At 43.7% G+C, this 13,411-nt stretch overlaps 1 protein-coding gene across 1 annotated transcript in view; it reads left to right on the top strand.

The window, feature by feature from the left end:
- Window positions 1-4,949: 4,949 nt before the first annotated feature.
- LOC308676135 (sphingosine kinase 2-like) overlaps window positions 4,950-13,411 on the top strand; it is a 32,527-nt gene continuing 24,065 nt past the window's right edge. The window contains exon 1 of the mRNA XM_081341871.1: window positions 4,950-5,574. Coding sequence (XP_081197997.1) covers window positions 5,151-5,574 — 424 coding nt within the window. The 5' untranslated portion in view covers window positions 4,950-5,150. The remainder of the gene's footprint in view (window positions 5,575-13,411) is intronic.

Raw genomic sequence — 13,411 nt, 5'->3', positions numbered from 1 at the left:
TGATGTATCAATTTTATTGAGGTATTTTTATTTTGTGTTGAACATAGTTATATAGGTATATGCAAAATAAAAACACTATCTTCTTGTCCCCAATTCATGTCTGAGCCTGGTGCTGAGGCCAATGAAGTACACCAGACATGAGGTGTAGTTTTTGTTTTATTGAAGCTCTCCAAGAAAAGGGATCCTGGCCAAAATGCCAAGGAACCTCGAACCACAGAATTAAGAAAGCTTTATACATTTTCACTAAGGAGAAGGTGGGATATCATCTAATAAACATTTCAATAATGATCTAACAATTATTCTATTGGCCTCTAGCCATCCCTATTCTGAGCTTGCAAGGTGCCTAAGTCTGTTACTTTTATCAGCTTTCTAACCATCCAGAATTGTTACAAGCTTTGTGCATATTCTTGCCAGACAAACTCCTCAATTACAGTCTTCCTGATCTCCTTTCAAATGTATGCAATGGTGGGATTCAAACATGTGAACAACCAGTTCTGTGTGGATGCCGCTTCCAGAAGTACACTCTGGGCCTGGGCAATAAAAAAAATAGCTACCGGTTCTGCCGAAGTGGTGCAAACTGGCTGAATCCCGCCACTGAGTGTATGCCATAATTTTGCTTTGTTTTGGCATCCAGCCCATCAATCTGATGGTATAAATCTGTTAATACATTAAATACAGAAGAAGAATCTATCATAGTGTCTTTTTTATTCATGGAAGCCTGTTAACTAGTGTAGGAAGAAAAGTCTCCATCATGGTTCCTCCAAGCGGGGAATAAACATGGCAACTGCTTGGGAAGAAGGTTGTAGCTTACTGCAGAGGAAAGGCAGACAGAAAGATGGATCCAACAGGAAAAGAAAGACTGAGCACATGTGGGTAGTGGGTTTTTATACCCCCTGGACTCTATCGTCTGGAGTTATTTCCTGTTTCAAGGTTTGTATTTCCTTTGTCCAATGCAGTAAAAGTGCTACACTCAATTTGCCAGCAAATTTGGAAAACTCAACAATGGCCACAGGATTGGAAAAGATCAGTTTACATTCCAATTCCAAAGAAAGGCAGTGCCAAAGAATGTTCAAACTATCGCACCATTGCACTCATTTCTCATGCTAGTAAAGTCATGCTTAAAATCCTACAAGCTAGACTTCAGCAGTATGTGGATCGAGAACTACCAGAAGTGCAGGCAGGATTTCGAAGAGGCAGAGGAACTAGAGATCAAATTGCCAACATACGCTGGATCATGGAGAAAGCTAGGGAGTTCCAGAAAAACATCTACTTCTGCTTCATTGACTATGCTAAAGCCTTTGATTGTGTGGATCATAACAAACTGTGGCAAGTTCTTAAAGAGATGGGAGTACCAGACCATCTTATTTGTCTCTTGAGAAACCTATATGCGGGTCAAGAAGCAACAGTGAGAACTGGACACGGAACCACTGATTGGTTCAAAATTGGGAAAGGAGTCCGGCAAGGCTGTATACTGTCGCCCTGCCTATTTAACTTATATGCAGAGCACATCATGAGAAAGGCAGGGCTAGATGAATCAAAAGTTGGAATTAAGATTGCCGGAAGAAATATCAACAACCTAAGATACGCAGATGATACCACTCTAATGGCAGAAAGTGAAGAAGAACTAAAGAGCCTCTTGTTGCAGGTGAAGAAGGAGAGTGCAAAACTTGGGTTGAAACTTAACATTAAGAAAACCAAGATCATGGCATCTGGCCCTCTCAATTCCTGGCAAATAGATGGGGAAGAAATGGAGGTAGTGACAGATTTTATTTTCCTGGGCTCCAAGATCACTGCAGATGGGGACTGTAGCCAAGAAATTAAAAGACGCTTGCTCCTGGGGAGGAAAGCCATGGCAAATCTAGACAGCACACTAAAAAGCAGAGACATCACCCTGTCAACAAAAGTGCGTATAGTCAAGGCTATGGTCTTCCCAGTTGCAATGTATGGCAGTGAAAGTTGGACCATAAGAAAGGCTGAGCGCCAAAGAATTGAGGCCTTTGAACTGTGGTGCTGGAGAAGACTCCTGCGAGTCCCTTGGACCGCAAGGCGATCAAACCGGTCAGTCCTAGAGGAGATCAATCCTGACTGCTCTTTAGAAGGCCAGATCCTGAAGCTAAAACTCAAGTACTTTGGCCACCTAATGAGAAGGAAGGACTCGCTGGAGAAGAGCCTAATGCTGGGAAAGATCGAGGGCAATAGAAGAAGGGGACGACAGAGAATGAGGTGGCTGGATGGAGTTACTGAAGCAGTAGGCGTGAGCTTAAATGGACTCCAGAAGATGGTAGAGGACAGGAAGGCCTGGAGGAATGTTGTCCATAGGGTCGCGATGGGTCGGACACGACTTCGCAGCTAACAACAACAACATTTCCTTTGTCACGTATTCTGTCCTGAGCCTAGGTGTGCCACTCTAGGATTCTTGCTGGTTGTCTGTCCCAGCCCACCTCCCTGGGGCAGGGGTATGTAGATTTTAGAAGTTTGAAGTCTTCTTAGCTTCAACCTTCCTGAATGGTTTACATCTGCATTTCTATAGAGTTGGTTTCCACTTGGGGGAGGGAGACTTGGGGCTATTAAGAAAACCTGGGCATGCTTTTTCTGTCTCTTTAAGATCCTTTTAGGAAATATATTTTCCTGCCCTTTTAATATTTCCTTCTCTGGGGAGCTGACTTCCCACACTAGGTATAAAAGAAATATATAGAATTATATTTAAGGGTGGAATATATTTTCCTTTGGAGTAGTGAATTCATGGACTTCAACTCCCAGAATTCCTGAGCCAGCTATGCTGAGCTATGCTGGCTCAGGAATTCTGGGAGTTGAAGTCCATGAGTCATAAAAGAGCCGAGGTTGCCTACCCCTGTGCGTCTAGAAAAACTACGAAATCTTTTAAATTGCTTTTAGCAGATTATTTTTGGCTTTAATACTTTTATATAGGCAGTCCTCATTTAGTTATAACTGATGAAAAGTAACTTTGCAATCTGTCCTCATATATATATAATCTTCGTAGGTCTAGTGACTGCTCTGCTTAATGACTAAGTCCCAATTCTGATGTCTAAAAAGCACTACTTGTATATGTATATAAGCAAATTTACTGCATACCACTTTCTTTCTGTTGAGTGTGTAATAATATGAATAGGTATGGTGTGTAGAGACTGTACATTGTATATTTAAATTAATTATATGCCAATTGTGGAGTGAAAGTCTTCCCATAGTGGCCTATAAAGTGGCTCTTTTTAGTGTCTAAGATGAAAAGCAGCCAATCAAGGCTTGCGTTGCATAAGAAAAATTCGAGGTGAAGGTGCCACGTTTTGCCCATATCCAAAATGGATGACACTACGTGACGCATACAGAACTTTCCCTAACTTTTAATGTTCTAGGCCAGGGAATGGGCTGTGAAGGATGAGATTGCCCTGATCCAAAATGGCCGCCACCACGTCCCTCTTCTCGAGACAAGAGTCTGCGTTTATTTCACTTAGTAAAGATGGAGGAAGCTGGAAATTTCTCTCTCCCTTGATTTTGCCCAAAGCTCAAAATTGTCCCTCTCCCCTCAGCAAAACCTATCATCGCTGAAAGAAACCTCTTTCGTTAGCACTTTTAAGGACTCAACATTCTTTCATAACTTGAACCCCTTCGCTGGCGCCTATCCCTTAATTAAGATGGCCGGTTTGTTACTTTATACCTTTGCTGTCGTCAATACGGCAAAGCCACTCACCAATGTCCGAGGAGAGTGCCGTTGAGGGGCGGGACTACCACGATTTTCTGACCTCTGATAGGGAGGGAGAAAGCTTTCCCCACCCCATTGCTCATCCTTCTTCCCCAGGTAGAAAAGGAACACTTCCCGATCTAACATGCGAGGCAGTGTGCAGCTCAGAGCAGAGGCGAGAACCGGGCTCGGAAAGCGAGAAGGAGAGCCGGGGTCGAGCAAAGAGGGGGATGGCGTGGAAAAAAATGGGGGAGAGATGCTGAAGATTGGAGGTTGTTAGGGGTGGGCAGACCTTCAGAAGTGCCCGGGAGCTTCTCCTTCTTTCCCCCTCTCCTCCCCACAGATTCCTTCCTAAGGTCATCTGGCTTTTTGGACAAAGCGTGCCCGGTGAGAGGGGAATAGGATCCTTTCGGGGGGGGGTTATCTCAAACGTCCTCCCCCTCCCAGTATAAATGTATATTTGTGTGTGTGTGTGTGTAATAATGATCAGCTCTGTTGCCCTCCTCCACTTTTTTTTTAGTAAAGAGCTTTTCCCTGTTCCCCCCCTTTTATGATGACACGCTCTTGCGAACATTTGTGAGAAACTTATTTTTTTTCTAAACCTAGGGAGTGAAAACAGTTGAGTTAGGTTGACAAAGCTTAATAAAAGTTTTTCATTTCTCCTTGCCGCTAGTTGAAGGGTAGAATGAAGGGTGTCTGCATTCTCTTTCCAAACTCCACACACACACACACACCCCACTTTTTTTTTGGTATTTTTCATTCCTGAGTGTCCCCTAAATAGATCAATATTTTTTTATTGTTTAATTTTTAACTGAAGTTCTTCTCCCTTCTCTGAAGTTTTGGGAAGCAGACTTGTAAAAGGGAAGGAAAAGAGTTTAGTAAAAAAAATAGAATGTTTTTGTAGCCAGGTGGGTCTGATTAGATTTTTACAGGTTGGACAGCTTCCTAGTTAAATATTGAAACACTTTATCTAAAGGTGAAATCATGCTGAAAACAAGATTTTCTACATATGTTTCTGAAGAAGCACTTGTTTTGCGAAGAAAAACCTCCCTTCAAACTTATTAACCCTAGTGTTAGGGTCAGACAGGTCTGTGTTCATTCCTCTAGAATTTGGATGACATTTTTCAGAAAAATTAGGGAGTATGTACTGGCAGTAAATTTCCTCTTATTTCATTTCCTTGAGACAAAGGTTCTTGCTCAATAAAAGAGCAATGAAGTCTTGAAAATGCTTAAGAAGCTCTAGTGAGGAAGCAAGTTTCTTGGTAAAAGTAAGTTGCGTCAGCTACTCAGCTGACCTAAGGAAAATCTGTGTGAATGGAAAGGTTTTAAATCCTGCTTTTCACATCTTGGGTGATGGGAGGAGTGGTGAAAAAGGAGGTTAAGTAGTGATGGGTTGGAACCAGCTGTTTGACAGGTATTAAAGCACAACTGCAAAGTGTGGTTCCGTGACAAGATGAACCTGGTACTAAAGCCTTGTCAAGAAGGTTCTGAGGCCATCCTCCATGGGGAGTTTGGAGCCTACCCCCCTAAGGGCATCCGCTATGCCCTCAGCCTCACCCGGACTGAACTGCATATCCAGCGCCTAGTACCCAAGCCGGACACTGATCAACGGACCATGATACGGCTGATAGATGTGGTTGGTTGCCACACACTGCGCAGTCATACAGTAGCAAACCAGTCGGCATTCTTCTGCATCTTTGCCTATCCACTGAAGAAAAAAAAGGTGGCGGTGGGCTCAGGACGGGCCCGGCAGCGGATTGCAAAGACCTTTCAAGTGGACGGAGCAGAGCGCTACAAGGAAAACCAGGCTCTTGCCGAAAAATGGGCAGCTGCCATCAAGTGCCTAGTGTTGGGGATTCCAATTTCAAGTGAAACAGGTAAGGGGTGCCCTGTATTGGGGAGCATTGCTTCTCACCTGGAGAGATGGCAAATGCTATCTGTTTCTATGGCCTTCCTTAAACTGTATTGTTGTGGGCTACAAGTCAAATGGGTGCTGGTGTGTTTATCGGTCTGTTTTTTTAAAAAAAAATGAAATCAACTTATTGGGAGAGAGTTCATAACAAGTCCTTAGCCTGATAGGATGATTTTCTGGATGGTAAAGAATAAAAGTGTCGGGATGGTGGTGGTTAAATGTAGGAGAACCCCCAGAATGGCTTAGCAGTGAGATGGATGGCATATAAATTTAATAAATACGGCATTGTGCAGACCTGCCACATAATTTTACGAGATATCTGAAAAACTGAACGTCAGCTTAGAGTATGCCTGCTGGCAGAGGTGTCAATCTTTAGTTAAAAAAGTCAAAATTAATATAAACTCTTGACCTAGAGAATATAAATCTCCTATCTCTGTTGTCTTCAGCTATTGCAAACTTACTTTCACATTGCTGAGATTACAGAGTAGATTAACCTCCCAATCTACAAATCCATGATGTTGGAATGCCCTGGAAAGATGCAGACTTGCATTCCAAGGAGTTGCTAGGTTTTGAAGTGTGTGGTAACTGAGATGGAAGCAAGTTGTGGCTTTCCTAATAAGTACAGCACATTTGAATAAAATTATTGCTGTGTTGACCTGCCTTTGTATAATGGAAGGCAACTCCCATCAGAATTCAAAAGTAGTGAAGCTAAGGCCTCCTCAGATTACATTGTATTAAATCTTTCTTCTCCCTGACCACTTTTGAGTGCTGGAAATGTCATGTTTTGTTTTGTTTTTGTTGTTTTTTAAAAAAACCCTCCTTCCATTTTTACTCTTGTCTGCTAGAACAGAGGCCCTCCAACCTTTTGGACACCAAGGATCGGTGCCGTGGGGAAAGGTTTTTCTGCCAACCAGAGGGGGTTTGGTTTTGCATACTGCCTGCATCCCATGGGTGGGGGCTTCACTTGTTTGTGCAGCCCAGTTGCTGGCATGCTGCGGATTGGTGCCGGTCCACGGAACGGGGTTGGGGACCCCTGTGCTAGAAGAGAATATATAAAGGTAAAGGTTCCCCCGCACATGCGTGCTAGTCTTTTCCAACTCTAGGGGCCGGTGCTCCGTTTCAAAGCCGAAGAGCCAGCGCTTGTCCAAGGACGTCTCCATGATCATGTGGCTGGCATGACTAGACACCAAAGGCGCACGGAACGCTGTTACCTTCCCACCGTAGTGGTCCCTATTTTTCTACTTGCATTTTTACGTGCTTTCAAACTGCTAGGTTGACAGAAGCTGGGACGAGTAACAGGCGCTCACTCTGTTACGCGGCACTCGGGATTTGACCCGCCAAACTGCCGACCTTCTGATTGACAAGCTCAGCGTCCTAATCCACTGAGCCACCGCGTCCCAGAGAATATATACCTGTCTGTTTATCCTTTTATCTTATTAACAGTCTAAGGGTATATTTTGCCAACCGAATGAACTTTCTGTTTAAAATGTGAGCATAAATGTCCTGGAAAGTATGGAGTCAAGTGCTGCAATGGCTACATGTCCCACACTGAAATGTGTTTAACTTGCAATTTGTGTACATGGAAACCTGAAGGAGAAGATCCGTTTATGTTGAGCAACTTGCTTACAAGCTCTAGCTCTGAATTCAACTGTGTTGAATTCACTTTTGTAATTTCCAATCAGCACAGCAACTCTAAAGAATACAAAATATATTGTGTTAGATTAAAGAATATCAGACTAATAGTGATTCTTCACTGAGTATTCTTATTTGTCAGCACAATTTACAACAGCTTATTCAATGTATAACAAAGGGGCAGGGAAAGTCAAATAGAATAGAGGTAGTCTTTTATTTATGACCTGTCAGTCAAGAAACATTTGAAGTTAAAGATGGTCTCCTAAAAGATACTTACAATCCAGTCCACGTGACCACGTTTTGGCCACTTGGCAACCAGCCTACGTTTTTGCCAATTGTGGCATTCCACAGTCATGTGACTGCAGTTTACTACATTTTTTGTTGAAATCCAACATTTATTTTTGGTTTCCAGCAAAATCACCCCATAGCAAACAATGGGTTTGCTTAATAACCATGGCAATTGCTTTATGATCATTGCAAAAGTTGCAAAATGGGGTTGGTCGTGTGATAACTCACTTGGCAACCATGATGACTGTATTTGGCAGACTCAGTTGTGGTAGTAAGTCAAGGCCTGCCTGTAAACAGCACATAAAATTAAAAGCTATGAAGGCCTCAGTATTGGTTACAGAATCAAAGTATGATGTGGGGCAATACTAATAGTTGAATGATTACTTGAGTTAGAGCTGTGCCTCTGAAATTACAAAAGTTCAAGGAGATTCAAAAGCTTCTAACTCCCAAGAGGAGATTGCAGGCTTTAAATACCTTTATCAAATGCAATAAACCCCCAAGTGGCCTCAACAGCTCTCAGAGAGAGTGCTAACGGCCAGATGACTGCAAAGTAATATAATCCTTCCAACCCCCTCCCACCATCCTGTCAGAACCTATCCTTCCACACCACCACCCCCCAGTCCTAGCTGATGAAGCTTCTTGGATGAGAAGCAAAACTACTTCCTCAAGGGAAAAAAGAGTCCAGTTGCCTTTTGGGGGGGGGGGGGGAAACACCTTTGAGATAGCTATGACCTGGATGACTGAGAATCTCCATAGACAATTGTAGGGAAAATTGTCCCCAAAGTGGCTGAGTGTCTAACCTCGAACCCAGGAGTAGACAACTTTGGCCCTTTTTATGACCTGTGGACTTCAGCTCCCAGAATTCCTGAGCCAATGTGGCTGGCTCAGGAATTCTTGGAGTTGAAGTCCACAGGCTGTAAAGGGGCCAAATTTGCCCAGTTCTGTCTAATCCAGGGGTAGGCAACCTTGGCTCTTTTATGACTCGTGGACCTCAACTCTCAGCCAGGCTCAGGAATTCTGGGAGTTGAAGTCCACGAGTCATAAAAGAACCAAGGTTGCCTACCCCTGGTCTAATCAGAGCCTATTCACGGCAAGATCAAATGGTCTCTGGGACATCACAAATCACAACCATGCTCTAGCCTACGAGTGCCTGATTCAGCACTAGCTAAAACTAGTGGGTGATTTATTTATTTATTTATTAACAAAGAACATCATACAAATACAGCATTCTCTCCTCCTTTTGCATCTGGCTTTGCACACAAGAAGTCAGGAATTAGCTGATTGTAAGACAAATTCTCAAGAACCAAGTCAAAATAATGGCTGCACCATAAGATGCAGTACTTTTTTTGTACAGAACTATATGCCCCCTTGGAACAGAAGTGCTTGCTTTCAGAGTTGTGTGTACCGTGAAAAAGAGCAGGCTTTCTAAGGGATGATGATGATGATGATGATGATGATGATGCATTAAACACAGACAGCTGTACCAGCAATTAAAAAACTGCAGAGGAAGTGCTGAACACTGCATAGGAGGGCCTGTATTAAAAGGGAATTTGTCTGAAAGCACACAGTTTCCCTCGTTCATTTCAGTTCAAGGAATTTCTGTATGATGCATTACCCATTGCTGAGGGGTGGCTGAATACATTTACTGCTAGAAGATTTACACGATTAATTGTTTTCGTGAAGTGGTTAGTTGTTTTATGGAACTAGCAGGGAAAACACACTACGCAGGTTTCCTCCTCAGTGTGTGATTTGTGCTTTGGGTGCTTCCTTTAAATCAGGGCTGTTCAACCTTTTCACCCATTGTACCACTTTTAGGATTGGGCAACATCCAAGTACCACCAGTCACCTAGCAAGGGGTCAAAAACTTGATGACCAAAAAAAAAGGAAAAAAAGTGATGAAGAACAGGTAGTCCTCGACTTACAACAGTTCGCTTAGTGACTGTTCGAAGTTACAATGGCACTGAAAAAAGTGCCCCCCAAGCCACAGCCGAGCAAGACACCTGCCTGCCCGCCCGGCAGCACTCTTCTTCCTGTCCGAGGTTTTCATTGTTGTGAGCATTTCTGTTGAAGATTGGCAGCAGGGGTGGGGTGGGGGGTGTTTGGTTTTTATTCCCCCGTCTGCTGGGTGGTTGCAGCAGGTTTGGTCATTTCACATGACCCTGGGACACTGTGACCATCATAAATATGAATCAGTTGCCAATCATTTGAATGTAAATCACAAGACCCTGGAGATGCTGCAACATTGCAGCTGATCGGCGCTTCTTCTGGGCTCAGAAGCGCCAGGATCAGCGCCGAGCTACAGCTGGATCCTAGCGCTGATCCTGGCGCTTCCGCTGAACCCTGACAGCCCTGCAGCTCCAGCCATCTCTCGCTCAGCCTTGTGCGGCTGCCACCGGTTCAGCTCATTCCCCTCCCCCGCTACCACTTTTCTAGGATGGTTGCGTACCACCTGCCAGGTGCCAATGTACCACAGGTGGTACCCGTACCACTGGTTGAAAAGCCCTGCTTTAAATGATGCTAAGCAACTTTTATTGTTTATCTTATGAATGTTCATACATTCTCCAGATTCTTAGACTTGTTTGCTTAGACCAAGGGTAGGCAACCTCGGCTCTTTTATGACTCATGGACTTCAACTCCCAGAATTCCTGAGTCAGCTATGCATAGCTGACTCAGGAATTCTGGGAGTTGAAGTCCATGAGTCATAAAAGAGCCAAGGTTGCCTACTGCTGGCTTAGACAGTGTTGCTCTGTTCTCCTCATCCAGAAGATTCTGTGGGACCGGTTAAAATCTAAAGGGTTGTGTTGCACCAGGAATTCAACCTGCAGGCTCTTTCAGTCTATCATTTCCATGGACAGGAAATCTGTCAGCCCTGCTTCTGTACCAATGTTATGTTTTTCAACTGAAGCAAAGAAAAAAGCTGAAGAAAAAAGAAAAAGAAAAAACTAAGCAGCCCAGTTGGAAAAGGTCCATGGAAGATGAAGCGAGGAGAAGAAAACAATAGTTTAATAATAGTCAATTGGTATTTTTTCCCCCTGTACATATAATCAAAACAGAAACAAACCCTGGGGGCTGATCTCCCCTCTAAGCTAAAATCCGTGCAGCAAAGCAGAAAAAGCTGTATTGTAGATACATTTTATATGTCAAGAATGTGAACTGAATTACATGAAGACACAACTGTGTTGAAGCTTGCTGGATGGAAAGCAACACCTGTGCATGCTGAAAGAAAAAAAAGGGCTATCGATTGTTACTTACAAAGTGCCAAATAACTCAGCTTATAATTATAGCATTATAATGATGGAAGGGACGCAGTGGCTCAGTGGGTTAGGACACTGAGCTTGTTGATCAGAAGGTCAGCAGTTTGGCGGGTCGAATCCCGAGTGCCACGTAACAGAGTGAGCGCCTGTTACTCGTCCCAGCTTCTGCCAACCTAGCAGTTCGAAAGCACGTAAAAAATGCAAGTAGAAAAATAGGGACCACTACGGTGGGAAGGTAACAGTGTTCTGTGCGCCTTTGGCGTCTAGTCATGCCGGCCACATGACCACGGAGACGTCTTCGGACAAGCACTGGCTCTTTGGCTTTGAAACGGAGATGAGCACCGGCCCCTAGAGTTGGAAACGACTAGCCCGTATGTGCGGGGGAACCTTTACCTTTACCTTTAAATGGTTTGGACAGCAAACAAGTAATGGCTGCTGTCAGGCAGGGGAGGATGTTAGGTAACTAGCAAAGTGCTGCAAGACTTGGGGAGAGCGCGAGCACCCTACTGGAACAACCTGTGACTTTCCCCACAGGCTTCCCCATTGACTTTGGTTGAGAGGAAAGGTTGCCCAAATGGCAATCCTTTGGCTTTGGGATGCTGCAGCTGTCATAAGTGCAAGCCAGTTGCCGAGTGCCCAGATTTATTTTTTTATTTATTTTAATCCCATTTATATCCCGCCCTTCTCCGAAGACTCAGGGCGGCTTACAATTTAAGCACAAACCAATGTGCTTAGCAATAGCCTTCATTCTATGTATATGCCTGCTTATTAGGGCTTTCCCCCCCCCCCCAAGCGGCATTATTACATAGTCATCTTATTGCCCCCAACAATCTGGGTCCTCAGATGTTCTGTTCCAGCCTACGACCGGCCCTGTTGGAATGTCAGGGACAACCCCTTTTTATAAACAATAGGCTGGAACTAATCCAACCAAATTTATTTGCAAAAGCTAAACGAAAAAGTTCAAACAAAAGTTAAACAAATACAGACCAAGACTTTATCAGAAGCTGTTCAAACGGTTGCCTTCAGCAACCAGCACCTCCCACGCATTCCCCTTTTAACAGCAGTCCCAAGGCGTGGCTTCTCATTGCCTTCTCCTGAGTTGCCTCATTGCTTTCCTCTGCTCAGTTCTGCTACATTGCCTCCTGCTTCTAGCGTCCCTGAACAGAGCTAGCTGTGGATCGTCTTTTTCCAAACTTTCATGCTCACACACCTGGGTCTGAGGAGGAACAAGACGGGAGGGGCCTGGCTGAGAATTCTGTGGTGCATCAGAACCTCCCTCTAACACCAAAGGCTCTCCAAACCCCTCCTCCTCTTCAGAATTGTCCAACTCAGCTGCCGAAACCACAGGCTGACACTGAGTCACAACGCCAGATGACGATCATGTGACCACTGGATTTATTGGAGCTTTGAAGACTATTCATAGCTACAACTTGTTCAGCAACATCATAACTTCGAGCAGTCACTGAACTAATAGTCATTAAATGAGGACTACCTGTATTTATAGAGCATAAAGCAGAATTTGGGTGGAAAGAATGCTGCAAGAAGGGCTGTTTGCATCTTCTTTCTCTAGTCTCCAAACACACTCCACAAGGATCGTTCTTGATCTTTGTGTGGCATGCAGAAAAATAGCAGAGGCCAGCAGGAAAGAGGTGGGCAGTGCCAGAATGAAGAGGAAACAGCACTTAAATTCAATCGTATTTAATCATATTGTCTATGGGGATCAGTATAATTAAATAGTCTCTATATAATACATGGGGATAGTTCAGTTACTTGAGGGTGATCAAATTGATTTGCCCTGAATCCAATGCATTATTCATGGTATTCTCAGAGTCTCCAGGAGAGCTTCCATTTCTGTCCCATTAAGAGCTACTAGTTGCTGCCAACGTTTGAAGGGTTTGCATCTATTGTGCATCTTCTGTCCTTGGAAGAATTGCTGAATCCGTGGGTATCGATCCATAAAACTCTTTGCTCTTGCTTTGTATATTGGGACTTGAGTTTATTGGTGGGTTCAGGGACAATGACGTTTGGGCTGCAACGTTATTCAGACCTATTGGCCTATCAGCCTAAGCAAGAGATGGTGATGCCAATTTATTTGGAGCAGGCATTTGGGAAAAGAAACCAGAAGTGGAGACGTTGTTGGTTGTGCACATCATATTAGGTGGAGGGTGGAGAAAAACACAATTTTTTTCTGAGTAATAACTGCACTTCATTAAGTAAAACTGCTGATCTGTTGAGGAGGATATAAATTAGGTGTCTTCAAACCTGGCCCTTTTATGACTTGTGGACTTCAACTCCCAGAATTCCTCAGCCAATGCCCTTGTAACTTCCAATGGACACTAAACGAATGGTGGTAAGACAAGGACTCCCTGTATAGGAATTAAGCACCTGTCTCCTGATCTTGTGGTAGAGCTACAAAAAGTTGCATTGCATGAAAATTGCTTTGCAATTTCAGTGGCATTCTTTGGGCATGCAGTGTAGGTTGCAAAATGTGATGTGGGAAACTTTAACCTGGGGTTATTAAATCACTGGGATTTTAGTAGGATTTAATGGCATACTGTAACTAAAGCTGTAAACCACAGTGGGTTGTGGTTCACATGCAAATCATTAATGTGATTTAGTATTTAATAT

The sequence above is a fragment of the Vipera berus genome (assembly GCF_964194415.1).
Source record: "Vipera berus genome assembly, chromosome: W".
Taxonomy (NCBI): Eukaryota; Metazoa; Chordata; class Lepidosauria; order Squamata; family Viperidae; genus Vipera; species Vipera berus.
The sequence above is the reverse complement of the archived record's forward strand: the minus strand, read 5'-3'. Positions and strand labels throughout refer to the sequence as shown.